This window comes from Macaca nemestrina, chromosome 9 (assembly GCF_043159975.1).
Source record: "Macaca nemestrina isolate mMacNem1 chromosome 9, mMacNem.hap1, whole genome shotgun sequence".
Lineage (NCBI taxonomy): Eukaryota > Metazoa > Chordata > Mammalia > Primates > Cercopithecidae > Macaca > Macaca nemestrina.
In genome coordinates, this window is record NC_092133.1 from 9,961,161 (window position 1) to 9,984,355 (window position 23,195).

At 45.8% G+C, this 23,195-nt stretch overlaps 1 protein-coding gene across 1 annotated transcript in view; it reads left to right on the forward strand.

The window, feature by feature from the left end:
• Positions 1 to 23,195, forward strand: part of LOC105470066 (carboxypeptidase X, M14 family member 2) — a 145,834-nt gene that overhangs the window by 115,348 nt on the left and 7,291 nt on the right. Inside the window, exons 8-13 of the mRNA XM_011721812.2 lie at positions 4,664 to 4,787; positions 6,946 to 7,142; positions 8,497 to 8,676; positions 13,902 to 14,199; positions 18,704 to 18,843; positions 21,312 to 21,411. Coding sequence (XP_011720114.2) covers positions 4,664 to 4,787; positions 6,946 to 7,142; positions 8,497 to 8,676; positions 13,902 to 14,199; positions 18,704 to 18,843; positions 21,312 to 21,411 — 1,039 coding nt within the window. The remainder of the gene's footprint in view (positions 1 to 4,663; positions 4,788 to 6,945; positions 7,143 to 8,496; positions 8,677 to 13,901; positions 14,200 to 18,703; positions 18,844 to 21,311; positions 21,412 to 23,195) is intronic.

Consider the following 23,195-nt stretch of genomic DNA (forward strand, 5'->3'; position numbering starts at 1 on the left):
ATTTGCTAAGGTCAATGCTGTTGGCTGAGAATGATTGCATCAGCAAGGACTAGTACATGGGGTCTCAAAGGAGATGGCAAGTATGCTATGGCCATCAGAATGGTCACAGTGTGCAGCAAATAAAACAAGCAGCAGGGATGCACTGGTTCTCATTTCTCTACTACACCTTCATGGACAGATAGGGGTGTGGGAAGAGCCCTGAGATGCCAAAGTCCTGGCTTCTCCTGCTCCCAGCTGGGTGACCCAGGGTAAATTATTCGATGGCTTTCTGGGCCTTAGTCTCCAAGTCTGTAGAATGGGAAAAATCTTCTCTGTCTTCTCTACTTTACCCGCCAGTCATGATGATAAGACTTAGAAGAGAAATGGAGCATATTCTTACTGTTCTTGTTAACACAATTGGTGATGTGATTACTGTGTCTTTTATTAAAATGTGATGCTATTCATATGTGGCCCCCTGCTGTCCCTGCAGTGTCTGTCTTCATGGTGATGACTGTAGAAGCTACATGTCCTTTGCATGTTGCTTCTCCATTTATGATAGGTTTCTGTTGTAGAGTCTTTCTGTTAAGAGTCCTTGTAGCCAGCTTTCTCTCAGCTAAATATTGTGACACAAAGTGAGTTATCATAAAGGGAAGCCTGTTTTAACCCCTGGAGTAGTAAGACAGTTAGACCCTGAATTCCAAGTCAAGGCTGCACCTGTCACCTCTCGTAGGCATGTCATCAAAGCCAAGCTATAGCAGCAGTAAATCTTCCCACTCCTTTAGAAACGCTTCTTGATGCTCATTAAACCACGCTTCCCAGTCATTACAGAATGTTGTGTTATGAAAGGCATATGAAGCACACAGTCATATAACTCCAACGTATCATAAATTTTACATAATACCAATTTTCCAGTTCTAATAGATTTCAACCCACCATAAAATTTGCAACAGATTTGTTTATCTACACTTTACAAGGACATTTTATGGATAATTCAGTTGATCCGATTTTTTGGCAGCTTGCTAGAAAGCATTCAGGTCCACACTGCCCCACTGTGGGCTATGCCCTTCCTCTGTCCTGTTCCAGCTCAGCTTTCAGAAGGCCACGGGCCTCCCTAATGGGCACCTGCCCACCGGCCACCCTGGCCAGGATGGCCTTCCTGTGTGTTTCTGCAGCACCTGGGCTTCCTTCCTGGTCTTTAACACACTGCCGTGACAGTGTCCCTGGAGCCCTCTGGCCCCTACTGCATGGTCTGGTGCCTGGCTCAATAAAGAGATGCCCTTTGAATCAGATCTTCTTTCACTTGGGTATTGATAAACAAATTTAGCCTAGCAAATCACAGCTACTTGCAGTGAACTCACAGGTACTCGTTCAGTGACACGAGGCAAGGCAACCTCTAGGCAGAGGGTGTCTCTGACCTTTGACCTTTAGGGTAGCCGTTTCTCCTATGACTTGCAGAGCCCTTGGTACCTCCTTTGGCCCCTGGTCTCATTTTCCCAGACCTCAGCTATCAGTGTGATGAGCTGACTAAAAAGGCAAAATTCAGAAAACAGCATGTATTTATTTCACTTCCTCGCTGAAGCCTGCTTTTCCTACCGTTTAACCCCATGATTCCTGTTGTCATGGTGACCCGGTGCTCTCCTTACTTAGTGGCAATGAACTGGGTCATTGCATGCCTCTTATTGGCTGTGTGCCGCAAGCTCCAGGAGGGAAGAAGCAGTGTGTATTTGCTCAACCCAACAATGTAGATGCTCATTAAATTATGAGAAAAACTTGATATTAAGATATATTTATTTGGTCAGGCATAAAAGATAAAAGGCTGAGTCTGTCTCCACAATGATCTGCAGTGTAGTGAGTGGGCAATAAGAAAACAGGAAATCATAGTTAAAAAGTAATAACCACCACTGAGGGAGGTGAGAACCACAACCAGGGAGGTGAGAACCACAACAAAGGAAGTGATAACCACAACCAGGGGAGTTATAACCATGATGAGGGACCTGATGACCACAATGACAGAGATAAGACCACAACCAGGGAGGCGATAGCCACAACCAGGGAAGTGATAGCCACAACCAGGAAGGTGATAACCACAACCAGGGAGCTGATAACCACAACGAGAGAGGTGGTGACCACAATAAGAGCAATATGAACCACAACCAGAGAGATGATAACCACAATCAGGGAAATGATAACCACAACCAGGGGAGTGATGACCACAGCGAGGGAGGTGATGATCACAGGGAAGTGAGAACCACAACAAGGGAGGTGGTGACCACGAACAAGAGAGGTGAGAACCACAACCAGGGAGGTGAGAACCACACCCAGGGGAATGAGGACCACAATGAAGGAGGTGATGACCACAACAAGAGCAATAAGAACCACAGCCAGAGAGGTGATAACCACAACCAGGAGAGTAATTACCACACCGAGGGGAGTGATAACCATAACGAAGGAGGTGATGACCACAACCAGAGAGGTGATAACGACAACCAGGGAGGCGATAACCACAACCAGGAAGGTGATAACCACGACCAGGGAGCTGATAACCACAATGAGGGAGTTGGTGACCACAATAAGAGTGATAAGAACCATAACCAGAGAGGTGATAACCACAATCAGGGTAGTGATAACCATGACCAGGGGAGTGATGACCACAAAAAGGAGGTGATGAGCACAATAAGGGAAGTGATAACCACGACCCGGGAGGTGATGACCACAACCCAGGAGGTGATAACCTCACCCAGGGGAGTGATAACCATGACCAGGAAGGTAACGACCACACCCAGGGAGGTGATAACTACACCCAGGGGAGTGATAACCAGAACAAGGCAGGTGCTGATCACAACCAGAGAGGTGATAACCACACCCAGGGAGGTGATAACCGCAACCAGGGAGGTGAGAACCACAACAGTGAATGTGAGAACCACAACCAGGGTGGTGATAGCTATAGCAATGGAGGTGATCACCACAACCAGGGAAGTGGTGACCACAATGAAGAAGGTGATGATCACAACCAGAGAGGTGATAACCACAACCAGGGAGGTGATAGCTATAATCAGGGAAGATGTCACCGTAACCAGAGAGGTGATAACCACACCCAGGGAGGTGATAACCGCAACCAGGGAGGTGAGAACCACAACAGTGAATGTGAGAACCACAACCAGGGTGGATATAGCTATAGCAATGGAGGTGATAACCACAACCAGGGAAGTGGTGACCACAATGAAGAAGGTGATGATCACAACCAGAGAGGTGATAACCACACCCAGGGAGGTGATAACCGCAACCAGGGAGGTGAGAACCACAACAGTGAATGTGAGAACCACAACCAGGGTGGATATAGCTATAGCAATGGAGGTGATAACCACAACCAGGGAAGTGGTGACCACAATGAAGAAGGTGATGATCACAACCAGAGAGGTGATAACCACACCCAGGGAGGTGATAACCGCAACCAGGGAGGTGAGAACAACAGTGAATGTGAGAACCACAACCAGGGTGGATATAGCTATAGCAATGGAGGTGATAACCACAACCAGGGAAGTGGTGACCACAATGAAGAAGGTGATGATCACAACCAGAGAGGTGATAACCACAACCAGGGAGGTGATAGCTATAATCAGGGAAGATGTCACCGTAACCAGAGAGGTGATAATCACAACCAAGTATGTGATAGCCACAACCAGGGAGGTGATAGTCACAACTAAGGAAGGTGTATTACTTCATTCTCATGCTGCTATGGAGAAATACCTGAGACTGGGTAATTTATAAATAAAATAATTTTAATTGACTCAGAGATCTGCATGACTGGGAAGGTCTCAGGAAACTTACAATAATGGCTGAAGGCACCTCTTCACAGGGCAGCAGGAGAGAGAATGAATGCCGAGTGAAGGGGGAAGCCCCTTATGAAACCATCAGATGTTGTGAGAACTCACGATCAGAACAGCAATGAGGGAAACCACCCCCATGATTCAATTACCTCCCACCTGGTCCCTTTCATGACATGTGGGGATTATGGGAACTACAATTCAAGATGAGTTTTGGGTGGGAACACAGCCAAACTCTATCAGCAAGTATCTCAGTCCATTCATGCTAAAATACTGTAACCTGAGTAGCTTATAAATAACATAAATCTATTCAGAGTTCTAGAGGTGGGAATGTCCAAGATCAAGGTACTGGCAGATCTAGGGTCTGGTGAGGGCTCACTTTCTGGTTCACAGGGCCATCGAAGTGCTGCTTTCTCACATGGCAGATGAGCAAACAAGCTCTTTTGGGCCTCTTTCATAAGGACACTAATCACCTCCTAGAGGGCCCAGCTCTTCCTGCATTGGGGATTAGGTTTCAGCCTATGGATTCTGGGGGACATAAACATTTGGAGGATAACAGGAAGTGATAGCCACAACCAAGGGGTGCGGAAAGTATGGGACGGGGTGGGGGCAATGGCCAGGAGTTTCTTCCTAGGGGGGTGATGGTAGAGCAGGTGCTGGAAGGAAAGTAGGCATTATCTAGGACAGAGGGATATAAGGAGAGTGTTCTGGGTAGAGGCGATAGCAGCTGGGGTGTGCAGAATGTGGATGCACTTGGGAGGCTGTGGAGGAAAGCAAGAGGTTTCCGTCTTCTTGGGAGCTCTGTCCTTTTAGTGCATAGTCATCAATGCTTAGAGTTTTGGATTCACTTTGTTTTTCAGTTGATGAAAGTTGTGAATGAAATGTGTCCCAATATCACCAGAATTTACAACATTGGAAAAAGCCACCAGGGCCTGAAGCTGTATGCTGTGGAGATCTCCGATCACCCTGGGGAGCACGAAGTCGGTGAGAAGGGCCCCTCTGGGATGCTTGGCCCCTTCATCTTTGGTACCCATGTAAACAGTGAGGAGATTGTTTACCCTATGAGAAGATTCATGCCACAGGGCATCAGCTGTCCACACCACTGCTGTCTCACGTAGACAGATTCTGCACATGTTGGCTCTGTGAACCACTCATCTTATGATATGGACTATAGAATTATTTACACTGGAAATACCCATCTTCTCTCCAAAGGGAGCATATTTCATTCTCTGTCGTCCACCTCTGAGACCAACCACAACAGCCAAAGAAGAAAGTGGCTGAGGTGGGCAGGACAGAACTTCTTCCTCCTTCAGGATTCCCTGATCGTTAATGGCGCATATTAGAGGAGCTTCTCCCGCTTTTTAAAAAAATTCAATTCTGTTTTTAGATATTTCCTGTTTTCAGCCATTTCCCATTCAGTCACTCCCCAGCCTGCACCTCTATAGGTCAGATGGGCTTCTTTGTTTCTCTTTTTGGTAAATCTGGGAGCTCTTTAGAAATCTGCTGATATCTAAGTACAAAGATTTGTCTGATTTACTTGAACATTCATCAAAGTCTCAGGAGTTCCTCTCAGGAGGTTTTTTGTTTTGTTTTGTTTTAGATGGAGTTTTGCTCTTGTTGCCTGCTGGAGTGCAATGGCACAATCTCGGCTCATGGAGCCCTCTGCCTCCTGGGTTCAAGCAATTCTCCTGCCTCAGCCTCCTGAGTAGCTGGGATTACAGGCATGTGCCACCATGCCCAGCTAATTTTTGTATTTTTAGTAGAGACGGGGTTTCTCCATGTTGGTCAGGCTGGTCTTGAACTCCCGACCTCAGGTGATCCGCCTGCTTGGCCTCCCAAAGTGCTGGGATTACAGGAGTGAGCCACTGCACCTGGCAGGTGTTTATTTCAAATAATAAAAACTTTATCTTCTGGTAAAATCACATTTCCTCAAAAGTAGCAGCTTTGCCAATGAGGGAAGGAAATGTGTTGTCAGCTTGAGCCCAACACTGATAAATGCCAGGCCCTAGTCCTTTCTGGCTGCTGTAACAAAATATCAGAGGTTGGGAAATTTATAAACAACAGAACTTTATTGCTCACAGTTCTGGAGGCTGGGAAGTCCAAAGTCAAAGCATGGGCAGATTCAGTGCCTGGTGAGGGCTGTTCCTCTTAAGACCCCTTCTTGTCTTGCATGGCAGGAGCAGAAGGTCAAAAGTGCCTGGCTAGTTCTCTGGAACCCTTTTATAAGAGGAGTAAATTTTCATCACTTCCTGAAGGCACCACCTCTTTTACTTATTTTTCCTTTTTTTGAGATGGTCTCATTCCATCTCCCAGGCTGGAGTACAGTGGCATGATCTTGGCTCATTACAACCTCTGCCTTTTGGGCTCAAGCAATCTTCCCACCTCAGCCTCCTGAGAAGCTGGGACTATAGGTGTGCATCACTATGCCCAGCTAATTTTTTTTGTTTGTTTTTTGTAGAGTTAGGGTTTTGCCATGTTGCCCAGACTGGTCTTGAACTCCTGCACTGGAGCCCTCTCCCAAAGTGCCGGGATTATAGGTGTGAGCCGCTGCGCCCGGCCAGCCCCTCCTCTTAATACTCATGTTTGATCTTAAGTTCCAGCATATGAATTTTAGGGGGGCACATACATTAAACCATAGCACCCTAAGATTTAAAAGCTGAGCTTTGAAAGAAAAAATACCTAAAGAAAGCCCACTTTACACTGCGTCACTGCTGATTTGCCCTGCTGGACTATTTTCTGCTTATATTCATTTGTCTTTGTTAAACTTAATAGGAAGTTATTTTAAGAAAAATAAATGCCTCCCAAAAGAGAGGCACTGATTGCTATGGCTTGTGCTCAACTTGTAAATGTTAAGCCCTAAGCACTATGCTATTTGATCGGTTCTTGGTAAGTAAGAATGGACATTATTACCCTGTGACAGGTGTCATGTCAGATTTTTCTATACATTTTCTTACATACCTGACTCTCTGGGAATAAGACAGTTGTCCTGATGTCATTTTAGAGGTTTGTTTGAAAGAACAAATAGGGCTAAAATGGTAAGCTTATATCATTCAAGACTTTCCGCCTAACACAACATGACAAGCACTGTTTGGCCCTAAGTGTTTCAACATGAACCTGTGCTTCTCTCTGTCTTTGAGTAAAGGTGAGCCCGAGTTCCACTACATCGCGGGGGCCCACGGCAATGAGGTGCTAGGCCGGGAGCTGCTGCTGCTGCTGGTGCAGTTCCTGTGCCAGGAGTACTTGGCCCGGAATGCGCGCATCGTCCACCTGGTGGAGGAGACGCGGATTCACATCCTCCCCTCCCTCAACCCCGATGGCTACGAGAAGGCCTACGAAGGGGTAATGGCCCTGGCCCATCTCACCCAATAGGATGTGGGCAGTGAGGCCCCAGCTCCAGAGTATGCCCAGCTCCAGGGTTATGCAAAATTCCACCTTACGAGCTTTATTTATTTATTTTTTGAGTCGGGATCTCCCTCTGTCGCCCAGGCTGGGGTACAGTGTCACGATCTCCACTCACTGCAACCTCTGCCTCCTGGGTTCAAGCGATTCTCCTGCCTCAGCCTCCTGAGTAGCTGGGATTATAGGCGCCTGCCACCACACTCAGCTAATTTTTGTATTTTTAGTAGAGAGGAGGTTGGCCAGGCTGGTCTCAAACTCATGACCTCAGGTAATCCGCCAGCCTTGACCTCCCAAACTGCTGGGATTACAGGTGTAAGCCACCATGCCTGATCACACGAGTTTTATTTTTGAGTGTCTCTGCTGAGGCAGGGAAGCCCACAAGGTTTATGAAAGGTGCAAAGCAGGCACTGAGAATGTTGGTGGCCTTGAGAGGTGGACGTGCCGACAAACTGGAGGAAGTGAAGATGAACAGCAGTATTGCTATATACATAACGATAATGGAATCCAGTAGTACCACTTTATGTTGGCTAAGCACTTAATCATGGCATGTGTTAGCCTTGATTATTGCCTTTAATCTTCTCATCAGTCTTCTGAGGAAGTTGTTTTATTATTCTGATATATTCTTTATATTTTATGTTCCAATTATGATATAGAACATATTTAGGTTATAGGTGTGTATAGAATATGCACATGTACAGAATTATGTATAAAGAGAACATAGAGTATAGTTAGTATTATGTTGTGTATTGACAGTGATATATCACAATACCTGGGAATAAAATGGAAAATTATATTTAAACAATGGTACCTATCAAATACAAGCTTTACAGTGTAGAAATGTGGTCGCATTTATTGGTGCAGATATAGTCAGTTAGGAATTTGCATTGCTAAATAGTGAGCCAGAATCATGGGCAGGCAGGGAGAATGCATTACTAGGGTGGCCAGTGATACTGCAATGATGAGTTCATTGCTACTCAGAGGTTCACCTGGCCAGTATGGAAGAGAGGAAGGTAGGGGTGGAAGAAGGAACCTAATGCTTTTTAAGCACTTCCATGTGGCAGGGGTGGTTCTCTGAATTCCCTCTTTGGAGTAATTTGACTGAACTATCTACCACCCGCCAGATATTAATAGGAAGGTTTTCAATATTCTCCTTTAGATGCCATCTTTGGGTCAAAGGGCATCCAGAGGCTTAGAGACCCTCCCCAAGGGGAAATGGAGACAGATGCATCTTGTATGGTAGAGGGTCCGCATTGAATGCAGCCTGTGCCTTCCTCACACTCTCACTTGTCTCCAGGGCTCGGAGCTGGGAGGCTGGTCCCTGGGACGCTGGACCCACGATGGAATTGACATCAACAACAACTTTCCTGATTTAAACACGCTGCTCTGGGAGGCAGAGGATCAACAGAACGGCCCCAGGAAAGTTCCCAATCACTATATTGCAATCCCTGAGTGGTTTCTGTCGGAAAATGCCACGGTGAGTCAAAATACCCCTCATCTATAAAGCAGCAAAAGGCCAGGCTTAACCCCCATTGGTATTTGCTGAGGATAGGACATTTAAGAAGGAGACAAAACCATTTTTTTTCTTTCATGTTTTCTCCAAAAGCAGATAAGTGTGCTAGATAATAACTACCTTTTAGGTGGATATTTGAGGAGATTCTTCGTAGAGGAGAAATCATTTAATTATATGTCTTAACAAGCACATGGAGGTTCAAAACCAAAACAATCTCCCCTGAATTGCACATGTTTGTTACTACCTTTAATATCTTTCTCACTGTCGGTTATATTACTAAGAAATTATCCTTAGCCCTTACTGATTGCTTAATATATCTTAGTTTTATTTTAGTACATCCCCTTGGGTTTACTACATGTGGTGTTTCTTTGGAAACAAAAATGAAATTAGATGAGAAATATTTCCCCAGATTTCTTAGGTCTTGTTTTACGAAGAGTATGTTGTAGAAGAAATAATTCTCCCGTACCTCTTGTTGTCTTTCCTGGGCATCATAGTTGAGCTCCGTACTCTGATTCTTCGATCGTAAACATTCTTCAAGAGTTCTACCTTTATTGATATATAAGTTAGTGTTGGGTTCAGCCGCAGCCACAGAAAAATCAAAATAGTGCCTTAACAAGGTAAAAGTTTCTTTCTTTCTTCACGTGAAAGTACCCTGGAAGCCAGCCAAGGACCAGCCAAGTAGAAGCCTGGTAATCGTGAGGAACCCAAGATTCATCTCTGTCTCTGTCTCTGCCATGTCAGCATGTGGCACTCATCTTCAAGGTCATAATCCAGGGTGGCAGCTGGTGCTCCAGCTGTCATGTCTCTGAAGGAACAGGAGAGAAAGGGCTTGGGGAAAAGAAAAAGTTCTTCTCTCAGATATTTCAATTTCCTATAAGCGGTTATACATAATGCTTCTGCTTAACTCTCACTGGCCAGAATTCAGTTGCACATGGTATCAGCCACTGCAAGGAAGGCTGGGAAATGCTATATTTTAGACAAGCAAATTGCAAGCTCAAAACGAACAAACAACAACAAGAAAAGGTTGGACTTCTCCTACTGGGGATTAAAGGGAGCTGGAGAGAGGACAGCAGCTCTCCCTTGGCGTTCCAGCCCCCAGCACAGCACATGTGGGTGCCACTTACTGGAGGAGGAGCAGCAGGGTGGGCTCCTTTAGTGACTGACAGTCCAGGGTCATCCAGGCCCTCAGGAAGTGAGCAGTGGGGTGATGAAGACAGACAGCAGCAATGCCACTTGGTTCAGTTAGGATGCCCAAGGGTGCTGATGTGGGCAGGAGACTAGGGAGGCCCCTGAGTCTTCTGTCTTCTAAATCTGCTCTTATGGTTCCCACATAACCTGTTTTAGTTGTTTTTTGCTCATTTGTTTGTTTTTCCATCTAACATCCTAATGACACTGGGCAAAGTTGACAATTCAAGCTATGTTATACTTTGGGAACACTTAGACCAAAATTGGAATTTGGTTGCCGGCTTTCTTAGCCACTAGGCTATAAGAGCTAAGCAATCCTTTTAGCACAATTGTGCAGAGTCTCTGGATGTTCAGTCTTTGCTTTTGGACTAGAATTTAGTTATTTGACCTTGTTGTCTAGAACTACAAGGAGAATTACACAATTCTATCATCACCAATAGTTTTCTCAATTGTGGATACACTAGATAGATAAGAAATCAGCAAAGATAAAGATTTGAGTAACAAGGCTAACAGGCTTGACATAAGGGACCTGTAAGAATTCTATAACCAATGACGGCCGGGCGCGGTGGCTCACGCCAGTAATCCCAGCACTTTCGGAGGCCGAAGCCAGCGGATCATGAGGTCGGGAGATCGAGACCATCCTGGCTAACATGGTGAAACCCCGTCTGTACTAAAAATACAAAAAATTAGCCGGGCGTAGTGGCAGGCCCCTGTAGTCCCAATACGTGGGAGGCTGAGGCAGGAGAATGGTGTGAACCCGGGAGGCGGAGTTTGTAGTGAGCCCAGATGGCGCCACCGCACTCCAGCCTGGGTGACAGAGCGAGACTCCATCTCAAAAAAAAAAAAAAAAAAAAAAAAAAAATTCTATAACCAATGATTAGAGAATATTCTTCTCAGTAATCCTGTAACATTTAAAAAAAAATTGATGATATACTGGGCTTATAAGGGAAATCTCAACAAATTTCAGAGAATAGGTATCAGACAGACCTTGGTCTCACCACCATACAGTTAAACGAGAAGACTGTAATAAGATTAATGAAAACCTCTTCATGTATTTAGAAAATAAAAAACTTCTAAAGAATAAGTCAAAGAAAAAAATACTGACAACTAATAAATAATTAGAAATGAATAATAATGAAAAGATTACATATGAAAATTTGTGGATTATAGCAAAGTATAGTGCTTTAGGAAAATTTATAACTTTAAGTTATTATATTGCAAAGGAAAGCTGAAAGTTAACTAACTTAAGAAGTTAGCAAATAAATAAATAAATAAGTAACAGAAGAAACCCAAAGAAAGAGAGATTAATTTAAAAACAAGGGCATTGGGAGGCTGAGGCAGGCAGATCACTTGAGGTCAGGAGGTCAAGACTAGCCTGGCCAACATAGTGAAACCCTGTCTCTACTAAAAACACAAAAATTAGCCAGGCGTGGTGGTGCACAACTGTGGTCCCAACTACTTGGGAGGCTGAGGTAGGAGGATCGCTTGAACCTGGGAGGTGGAGGTTGCAGTGAGCTGAGATTATGCCACTGCACTCCACCCTGGGCAATAGAGTGAGACCCTGTCTCAAAAAAAAAAAAAAAAAAAAAAGAAATTAAAATTAATAAATAAAAAGCAAGGCCAAAAATGAATGAAATGATAGAAAACAAAGAAATAATATGAAGCAATTTGTCTATAGAAAGGTGTGTTTGATCAAATTTAACAATTATTCACAATAATATCTCATCAAATTTTGAATATAGCTTTTAGTGTGAGGAAGGCTATTTTAGGTGAGATACAAATGGCATTAATCATAAAAGATTAGTAAATTCGACTACATGGAGGTAAGAAAGCCTGTTCCTCAAAAGATTTGAAAAACTGTGACAAGCTAAAAATTGGGAGGAGTTATTTATAAATTATATAACTGAGAATGTTGAAAATTTAAAAGCTGAAGAATAACAAATAATAAAAATATGAACAATTCAATAGATAAATGGACAAAAGGGTAAGAGAGGAGGAAACAGAATTAATAAAAATGACAAGATGTTCTACCTCACTAGTACTAAGGAAATGCAGATGAGAGAACATTATATGTCCATTGTTTGGCAAAAGTAAAAATCCCCCCAGTGTGGGAGGGAATACGGGACAGATTTCTTGTACATTGTGGGTGAGTATACACTGTGGATGAGTATACACTGTGGATGAGTATACATTGTGGATGAGTATACACTGTGGATGAGTATACATTGTGGATGAGTATATACTGATGTAATGATTTTGGAAAATAATTTGATTACCTTGTAAAGTAGAATATTTTTATATCCTATGCCTCTACAATTTCACTTCTGGTGATATGTGCAAGATAAATTCCAACACATATGTACCAGAAGACAGTAAAAGGAAGTTCAAAGCAACACTCTTCATTATAGCAAAAGATTGAAAATTACCAACGCCCATCATCTAAGAATAGGTATTAATGCATTAAATGGGATCTCCATATTGAAGTGAAAAAAAGCCTGAAAATACCTTTATTCAACAACAGGATGAATATGGGAAACACAAAATTGAGTGGGAGGAAAAAGAAATTGCAGAAGGCAACCAGCAGTATCGTTGCACCCCTCCACCCCTACCTATTTTTATTTTTAGATCAAAAGCAAGTAAAACCAAACGGTATATTTTCAGGTATACACATATGGGATAAAACAAAAGAGAGAGAATGAGAATCACATCACTTAGGATACAGTGGGTGCCTCTGAGTGGGAGGCAGGAGGGTGGATAGGTAGGATGGTGTAGGCACACAGAACAGAAATTGTTAGTGAGGTCTGCGGTTGGATGGTGGGTTCATAGGTGTTTTCCATGTTGAAATAAATAACAGAAGGGAATCCCAGCACTTTGGGAGGCTGAGGCGGGCGGATCATGAGGTCAGGAGATCGAGACCATCCTGGCCAACATGGTGAAAACCCATCTCTACTGAAATACAAAATATTAGCCAGGCGTGGTAGTGTGCGCCTGTAGTCCCAGCTAGTCAGGAGACTGAGGCAGGGGAATCGCTTGAACCCGGGAGGCGGAGGTTGCAGTGAGCCGAGATTGCGCCACTGCACTCCCGCCTGGCAACAGAGCAAGACTCTGTCTCAAATAAATAAATAAATAAATAAAACCAGAAGGTGACCAAGCACAGACCAGCAGTGATACTGTATAATGAACTAAGCTCTCTCATTGGTCCAATCCAGGGCCCCTGAGGTGTTTAAACAAAAACAACAAAACTTAATGAATCCCAAGTCCATCTCATCCCTTACTCAGTTTTCTATACATCATGGTGAGATGATTTCCGATGTCTGTTATCATTGTCAATTTGATCTTACTGAGATTATCTTCACAGAGATTAGCAATTTATGATAAATACTTGTTTCACTGATCAATGTTTGACCATATCAAACTTTCAAATTTTAGCTTTTGACATGGTTTTCTTTTTTACTTAAACGTTATTGTTAAACGATGTCAAGCATACGGAATTAGGGAGGAAGTTGCCCAGGATCGCCATGGACCCATCTCAGCTCTGACACTTACCGATTCCTGTTTCGTCCACACCTTCACTCACTTTCTCCTCCTCCCCCAGGTTACTGAAACTAAACCGAGGCATCATAGCCTTTCCTTTGTAAAGATTTCAGTAGATATCTCTAAAAAATAAAGGCACTCTTTTTACAACCATAAGGCGTTACCATTATTATATTAAAATAAAGTATTCCTTAATATAGTCAAGTATCTGGTCAGTGCTCACATTTCCCCTGTTATTCCCCCCTCCCCAAGGTTGTTTAAATCAAGATCCAAACAAAGCCCATTCATTTGATTGGTTTATGAGTCTTTCTAAGTCTCTTTCACATTTTCCCAGAATTGATTTTGAAATTCTAAACTTTACTAAGATTATTCCATAAAAGCACTGCTTTTTTGACTACGTCCCTGTTTGACAGCTGGGGAGAGAAAGCGGCTTCCTGCTCATTTTACTTGTCCATTTGGGATGTTCACAGGTGGCCGCCGAGACCAGAGCAGTCATAGCCTGGATGGAAAAAATCCCTTTTGTGCTGGGCGGCAACCTGCAGGGCGGCGAGCTGGTGGTGGCATACCCCTACGATCTGGTGCGGTCCCCCTGGAAGACACAGGAACACACCGCCACCCCCGACGACCACGTGTTCCGCTGGCTGGCCTACTCCTATGCCTCCACGCACCGCCTCATGACGGACGCCCGGAGGAGGGTGTGCCACACGGAGGAGTTCCAGAAGGAGGACGGCACTGTCAATGGGGCCTCCTGGCACACTGTTGCTGGAAGTAAGCCTCCCTCTGGGGGAGAGTGGACTGCAGGCGCAGGAGGACGCTGCAGGGGTCTCCTCCTGGCCCTCCCGGTATCACTACTGTCCCGTTGTCACTAAGTGGTGGCTGCCACGGTGGAGCACTTAGGACCTGCCAGCACTTTCCTAAGCACAGCACTCAGGCTCTCCTTCCATCCTGGCCCCAGTCTCACTTTCCAGTGTACAAAGGAGGTAACGGGCTGGAGACCCAAAGGGATCTGCTCGAGTAAGAAAGGCACAGGGCTGGGGTCTCTGACTCCGTGGCCTGTGCTTAGCCTCCAAGCTATTCAGATTTGACAGGGTCAGAGATGGGTAGAATTGGAGTTAATGGCAATAGTGGACAAAACAAAAACAAAGACAAAAAAAAAAAAACCCAACCTAGTGAAGGGGTGGAGAGCATGCTGGTGCTGGTGCTGGTGCTGGTGCTGGCGCTGGAGCCTGAGTTTTTCTTATCTTATCTGTACGAGCTCTTCTGTTCTTGGGTGATGTCCTGTGCTGTAAACCCACAGAGGAGGCCAGGCATCCATCCCAAGCTCAACTGTGAAGGGACTGTGAGCTGCAGACTGAACCTGTGGTGAGGACGGTTCCATTCATACCTGCTGTCCTCCAGCGGCCAGCGGGCCAGCCCGTCACACTCATACCCACAGCCTGCGGTCAACACTGACTGTGTGCTGCATGGGGAATACAAAGTATTGCTCCTGGCATCCACTCAGCACTGCAGAGGCTCCCAGGAGAGACTTCAGAAATTCCCTCACAGCAGCCAGAGGGCCCCGTGGTCCACACGTCAGGACAAGCACTTGGTTTCCTGTCTCAGGGCTGTTCCCTAAACCAGGAGGGATGAGGATGTCCCATTTCCAAAGTCCCTCTGCATGGACTGCAGGACCCCGGGCATAACGCTTCTTCCTTCCTTCGCTTTGTGAGGGTTGGTCAAGCCAATGATGAATTTGCAAACTATTTTCACGTCAGACTGGGGGTTCAAATCCCACTCTGTTACTTAGTTGCTGTGTGATGCAGGGCCAGTTACTTAACCTCTCTGAACCCTTGCACTTTTTCATTTGTAAAAATGGTCATGATGAAGAGGAGGAGGAGGACGGTGGTAGTAATACCAGCTCCCTCCAGGAAGCTGTGAGGATTATGCAGGTGGAAGATGTGGATGTGCTTGACGTGTGGCTCACAGAAATAGTCGCAATAAGTTCCCGTCCCCTGCGGACTCCCCTCTGCAGTAACACGCTGCTGTGAAACCTCATATAAGCACATCCTTATTGTCGGTTTCACTGTACTGATAAGCGTTAATATCGTTTGACTTTGTTAGAAACTCAGCCTTCACCTACTTTTCAAGTATGTTCCCACCTTTGGGAAAAGAAAAACAAAGTAGAAATACTTGTTTCCCTGGGCATTTTAAAACATGTGCAGAAAGCTTGACGTTTTGCCTTTTACAGACCAAGTGGAGGCATTTTATCTAAATCCATCATGGTTTTACCTTGTATGAAATAAAAAAAAAAAAGCAAATCTCTATCTATCAAGAAAAATTCCTAATGGCAAAAAGCATTCTTGCTTTTCAAGTTTTTAGCCCTAAAAACCCACCTACAAAAAGCTTTAAGTAAAATACCTGTTTATTTTTTATGGCTGCTGTGACTAAATTGGGCATGGGCACACCCGGATTCCCCAGTATTGGTCACTCGTAACATTTTGCGAAGTTGGCTGCCACACAATCACATAGGTAGCGTTTGATTTTTTTTCTATCAATTATATTTTCCATTATTTCTGGGACTTTGCAGCAGAGCCATGTGGTAGCTTGAGCCTTTTTAATCATTCATCTTCCTGACAGTGTGATGAAGTCTGCAGATTCATTGCTTTGTAGATTAATGAAATGTGACTTGTAATTTCCTTTCCTCCCCCTCCCTCTCCTCTCCACCTTTTTGTTCCGTTTTTTTTCTTACTCATTAGCTGTGCCCTGCCAGGCACTAGTTAATGGGGAGTGGCCCAGTCGAGAGCAAGGGTCAATACACTTTGAAATGTACATTGTTTGGAGTATGTGTGCTTTCACTCCAGACTCCTTTGAGCCTCTCTGTTCCTGCAACCCTGCACCTTCTTCTCTACACTGAAGGAAGGCGTTGTGGTCACATCAGATGCACAGAGCTGTAAGGAATGTGGCTGTGCCTTCCCTGCTGAAGCTGGTGACAAGAGAAGGATGCCAGTTAGGGAGAGAACGCAAAGGAATATCTCACCACCCCCGCTAGGACCGAAGGCTTGTGAAGAACTATCTGGGGCACATCGTGGCCCCTTGTTCACACACTTCAGACAGGAAGTAGCATTTTGCTTTCGAAGCCCGTCTCTGGCCATGTGTTCTCAGCAAGGTGATACACTCTGGAAGGCTGGCGGGCGGCAGCAGGACAGCAAGGCCCAGGCTTCTCCACTTCCCTCTGGTTTCTCATTTTGCCAGTTCTTCTAAAACTTCCTGTGCTCTGAAGACACATATTGCAAAATGGCAGGCTCACTCCAGAACGTTTAAATATCGCATTTATTTCGGTGCTAACGAGGACTAAAAGAGTGGAAGTGACAATCGTTTTCTCTGCAGACAGGTGTTCAGCCCTCCCGGAAAGCTGAAACCTGTGCTCACTGGTGGCCTGTTGTCCCCTGGCCTTCTTGCACTGTCTGTAATTCCATACTGCGGGTTTGACCGAAGGAATTTTGACCAGTCTCCTTCAATGAGACGGGGGCCCATGTGAAGGATTTTCCATTGACTTGGCTCTGTCCCACCCTTTTTATTCCACTGCTCTCACTGCAAACACGCTCAGTGTTTCATCACAGGCTTAATCAGAGGCCCATTGCTGATGACATGTGAATGGTTCGAACCTGGCATTGGGTAGAGTGGCTGTATACTTAACGCCATTTTGCCTCTGACTTCAGTTACCAGGCAGCAGATTGATAGAGTTGCTCTTGACACCCCAAAGCCACGGTTTTGATACTGAGCATTGCAGGAGAGGGTTTCTTCTGGTGCACTGAGTGAGAATGAAGAAAATTTGTCCAAGGCACACAGCACTCCTGCTTTCTGTGACCCTGACCCTAGAGCCCAGGGAGGGTGGTCAGAGGGGCCTTCTACTGGGTGAGTCGCGCAGAGCACAGCTTGCTAATCATCATCCTGTTCAAAAACAAAAATGTTGGGAAGGAAGCCACTGGTACTTCAAGCCATCAAACACTCATCTATTTATTTCACAAATGTTGGCTAGTATAGTGGGTGGAGTGGTGGCCTCCCCAGAAGATAATGTCTGCTTTCTAAAACCCCACACCTGGGAATGTTAGCTTATTTGGAAAACGAGTCTTGGCAGGTATCATTATATTCAGGGTCTCCAGATGGGGTCACCCTGTGTTACCTGGAAGCAAGACAGAAGAAGAGGAGAAGCCCATATGAAGACAGAGGCAGAGAGCTTAGTGATGCGGCCTCAAGACAAAGAATGCCGGGGGCCCCCATAAGCTGCAAGAGGCAAGGAAGCCTCCTCCCCTAGAGGAGGTTCCCCCTCCCAGAGGCTTTGGAGGGACCACAGACACCTTGGTTTCAGAATTCTGGCCTCTGAGACTGTGAGAGAATAAATTTCTGTTGCTTTAAGCCAACCATTTGGTGGTAATTTACACTGTAACAGCAGCCCTAGATAATGAGTCCAGACACCCACTACACATCAGGCTGGGGCTTCCTGTCCTGCTGTCGTCATGCCAGGAGGCAGAAGGCTTGTCTGCTTTCAGGTGTACTGGGGGAGTGGGTTTGCCTACAAGTCCCCAAGCAGTGATGCTCTATTCGGAGCCGTAGGCAAGGGCATGCAGACCTGGGCCCAAACCCTGACTCTGACCCTTTCCAGACACATACGTGGTCCTGGGTACGATTCTTTCCCTTCTCAACCTCAATTTTCCTATTTGTAAAATTGTGCTGTGTTGCCTACCTCTGCTGGGTTTGGGATGAAAATTAAGTCACCTAATGGCTGCAGAGTGCTTAGGACAGATCCTGGCTTATAGGAGGCACTCGGCAAACAGTGGCAAGGATCGCAATTTTTGGAATCAAAATAGAAGACTGTCATAGAGCTATAGCTGAGACAGCATAACTGTAGAGAGAAACTTAATCAAACACTTAAAACCTGTAGTGTTCATGAATGATAGCTTTACTCCAAAAATGGAGCGTTAAACTTTTTTACTTTAATAAAGTATTTTATCTAAATAGCATTATTTCAGTTCTTTTGGCTTTTTTGTCAAAGCCACACTTCCATGTGTCCGTCCTCACCACACACCATTGCGGATGCATCTTCTCTCCAGAATCTCTAACTCACACACATTTGCTCTAATGCAAATTTTTGTCTGTAGTAGATACTTGATACCTCCCTGTTTAAACAAGGCCTTCCGAATGTTCTTAAACATTTCTGCTTCCCCCTGTGTCCCATTCCCCAGTGCCATTTTGAGTATTGTTCAGTTACACTGTTGTCCCATTGGCTTGGCAGGTCTGAACGATTTCAGCTACCTTCATACAAACTGCTTCGAACTGTCCATCTACGTCGGCTGTGATAAATACCCACATGAGAGTCAACTGCCCGAAGAGTGGGAGAATAACCGGGAATCTCTGATCGTGTTCATGGAGCAGGTATATTGAGGGCATGTGGCTGGGATGAGGGGGACTAGCTGGGGGATGAGGCTGCCAGGTGGCTGAAAGTATGGGATGGAATTAGAGCTTCAGACCTTGGCCATCATACTGGGCCATCTTAGTGCTTTGAGGAGCAACTCTGTGTTGACACTTGAGCAGGCCCCAGGGAAGAGAGCTCTAAACCAATGGTCATTGTGCCCACTGGCCTGGAGCAATGGGACTGGTTCCTGGGCTCTCTGATGCTGCTCTGCAGGGAACAGGTGCTACGTGTTTGAGCCAACGTGCCCAGGCCCCTTGTCTCAGTCTGCTCTGGCTGCCATCACAAAACACCACAGACCAGGTGGCTTACAAGGCAGACTTGCAGCTCTGGAGGCCAGAAGTCCGAGACGAAGCTGCCCACAGGGTCGGTGTCCTTGGAGCCTTGTCTCCTCGGCTGCCATCTTGCCACCTCTTCACATGGTGGTTATCCTTCTGTGCATGTGCCTCTGTGTATGAGTCCAAATTTCCTCTTCTTAGGAGGACGCCACCTTAACAGCCTCATTTTCACTTAATTACCTCTTTAAAGGCTCCATCTCTAAATAGTCACATTCTGAGATACTGGGGTTGGAGCTTCAACATATGAATTTGGGGGCTGGGGTGGGGTGGGGACACAATTGAGTCCCTAACACCCTCCCAGGCCTTCAGAGTCACTGTTGCAGGTGGCAGGGGTGAATGACCTGGGAGCAGCTTTAACAAGTACCGCTGGGCTCTGCTACCCAGCTGGGGAGGGGCTGCTGCTGCCTCCTCTGAGAACCTTGGACACCTCCCTGCCGTAGGCTGTCAAGGACACATCCATCTTGCAGCATTAGTGAATTCACCAGTTCTAGTTCTGCAACTAACCAAACAGTATCCAGGCCCCACTAAGGAACAGACTAACTGGAAAGCAATGGATTAAACAGAAACAAGTGTCAAGCCTCAGGGCTCCTGCTTTTTCTAAGTGTTAATTCTGACTCCACCTTAACCTCCATCCATTTGTAAGTAAGACCCTGAGGCTGGACACAAGGTTCCCCCTCCATGGGTTCTGCTCAGCAGTCAGAAGGCACATTCAGCCAATGGCTTTGGCTGGCACTTTTGGCTGCACTTCTGCACAGGGGGCAGAGGTTGGCACCAGGATTTAGCATCTGACTCTGTCCCATGATGGTCTTGGGAGACTCAGCCCCCAGTGAGCTTCCCTGGCACAGAAGGGTGTGAATCCATTTTTCCTTCTAAGGGGAACCTCTCACCCAAGGAATTCCTGTTCCCAGCCTGGAATTTTGTAAGAGAAGGCTCTTTTTCCTTTGCATCCCTGTAAAGAGAAGGACTTGACTGTAACAACCTAATCAGTCTTAAGTAATGATGCCATTTAGCCAAAAGGCCTCCTGTGGATAAAATGCTTAGTCCTCGTAATATGCATAAAGTCATTGGTAATGACGGAATGTCACCTTGGATTGGCACATCGTTCTACAAGTGGGGAAACTGAGGCATAAGGTTCAAGTGCATCGCATGACACAATTAAGTCTTTGGAAGGGTCTATGCCTGGAGTTGTCATCTGTAGGAAGGTTTCTTTGAGTTGTTTGTTTTCCCTCTGACTTTTAAGTCAGCAAGTCCCAAAAAGTCAAAATAAATATGCCTATAAAAATTAAATTTCAGTTTTTAGTAAATGTGTTTCTGTGAACCGTCTCAGATCCTAATACTTTTTAAGCCTCTGGGCATTTTAATGGAAGACTTTCTGGTGCAAGAACCCAAAAGAAATGCAGAAGTTTACATTCCAAATCCATACAGAGCCAGGCAAGCCTATAACCTGAGGACTCCTGTTTTTCTAAGAGATAATTTAATTGGTGTTTTTCTCTTCTTTTCTCCTTTCTCCTTTCCCCTGCTTCCCACTTAGCCTTTTTTGAAATGCAAAATAACCTGTCACTTCCCCCTCAGCAGACATTCCCTGCAGGGCAAGCTCATCTGTGCTCCAAGGCAGAACGCCCACCTCCAGGGGCTGGCCTTGGAGGGCATGCTGAAAGCATGCCCGCTGGCCACTTTTACAACTTATTTCTGCCCAGGAAGGTGCCAACTCAACTGTCTGGTAGATAAGACACCAGGCTAGCAGGGTCTAGATAAGACACCTGCCCTTGCTCACTAGCTCCCTCCCCTCATAAAAGTATCAGCTTTTTGCTCCAAAGGAGAAGTGGCACATTTTAAAGCAGGATGGTTCCCTAATGCTAGCTTCAGAAATAAGTTCACTTTTCTTACACCAAGACCTCGCCCTTGTTAATTGAACCCGACAATGCAGTGAGCAATGAACCTGCTTTTCGGTTCCATGCCCCTGAGCAAGACGTGGTGCTGTGTGAGTTCTTGGTGGGAACCGGCTGATGGCGGGTTGACAGCCCCCTCCATTGTGCCGGTTGTGTCCAGAGCTGGTCGGTGGCCTCACCCTGTGTCTCATGTTTGCTGAGCAGGTTCATCGTGGCATTAAAGGCTTGGTGAGAGATTCACATGGAAAAGGAATCCCAAATGCCATTATCTCCGTAGAAGGCGTAAACCATGACATCCGAACAGGTAACTGCAAATGTGTACCAACTGTCTCTTGGTAAGAAATACCCATTTTTTTTAGGTGTTTTACTTGGGTTACAATCATGAAATGACTGCTGGAAACGTCTTACTCAGAGCCGAATTACAGTCTCCTTCCTCTAAATTTCCCACTTTTCAAGAGACCCTTGAAAGGGAGGTTTTCAACCTGTGCTTCCTGGTTGCTCTCTGTCCCTTGCACAGGATGGTCATGCAGCAGCCAGCTGACCTCCAGGTGCAGTGGAAGTTTCTAAGGAGTTGAGGAAGCAGCTCTGTCTCTATGGAGTTGTTGCATCTGCAGGCATCTTAGCTCTCAGACCAAGTGGAATGTGGCCTGTGTCCTTAAGCCCAGAGGGGCCAGGGAGGGAGGGAGGGAAGGAGCCAGGCTGCTCGGGAGAGGGAGAAGCCATAAACTGGGTGACTTATGGAGGAGTGGAGAGTTTGAAGGGACCAGCAGCAAGATGACAGCTGGAGGGGTGGGTTGGGACTGGCCTTACATGCCCCTCCAGAGAGGATGCAACTTTTCCATTAAAGCACAGGAAATCACTGAGCGTAATGTCTTAGGAAGACTCAGGTGTCTGTAATGTGAAGGGTAGGATAAGAATAACAGTAATAATAAACGAGGGCATCTCCTATATGCCACTCTGTTAATAGCTTTCTTGTATTAACTCTGTCATTTAACTGCATCATTCCTCACATAAATTGTATCTTTCTTGATGCTGTCATTAGATGAGATGTATCAGGGAGACCCAGCTCCCACTCACTGGAAGGGATGAGTGTCTGATGGTGTTAACTAGTCAGGGTTAGCACACGTGATTCCCTTTTGAATGCAGGGTAGAAAATTCTAGGAACTTGGATAATCTGAGGGTCAGAGAATGATCTCTAAAAGGCAGTGCTCACATCTTATTCCAACTCTCTTTGCTATGGAAGAAAAGAAATTGTAAGACCCAGGGTTTTATAAACCAAATTTGGTTTCCAGTTCCTAAAACGCCAAAACAATCTCCCATTTTAAAATGCACTTATGAAGTGGCCACACCACGTCAGGACAGCAGAAGGCTGCCCCTGGATCACTCAGCAACAGCAGGAATAAGGAGCTGTTCCCCACACGATCTGTTCTCAAAGAACGCTCACGCACGCTTTCTCTCAGTTGTTTTCACTTTATCCCTCTGAGGGAGACAGGCCATTCGTTCCCACTCATTCAGGTGAAAAACAGCAGCTTAAGGAGGGCAGTGACCCACTGATGGTTAAGGGGTTAGAAGAGTTTGGCTTCAGGTCTCCGACCCCCAGGTGGGCTGGAAGATGCCCTGCAGGTGCCCTTCAGGGTCCCAGAGGACTCTGCCCTGTTCTTTGCTGGTTAGAAAGTGATATGAAAACAAAGGTGCTTAACAAGTCCAGGTTTTTCTTTTGTGCCACAGGGTTGTCATGACCTGGGATGCCCCACTTAAAACTGAAAATGCTGTGTCCCACTCCCCACCCCTGTCCAAGGCAAACAGGGCCATGATCTGACTTCCCACTGCTCCTCGTGGACTGACAGCCACACAGGGGGTCATCACTGTGGCACCTCTGTCCACCTGAACCTTCTTCCCTGGGAGGTCCCTGGGTTCCTGCCTCCTGCCTTTCAGGTCTTTGCTCAGATGGCACCATCTCACTGCAGCCAACCCTGACCCCTGTGAGCATGGCACACCTCCCTGCTGCCCTGTTGGTCCCTCTTACCTGCCCCGACTTTGTCCCTTCCCCGTGGCACATCTCCCTTCTAACACATCACATAATAGGCT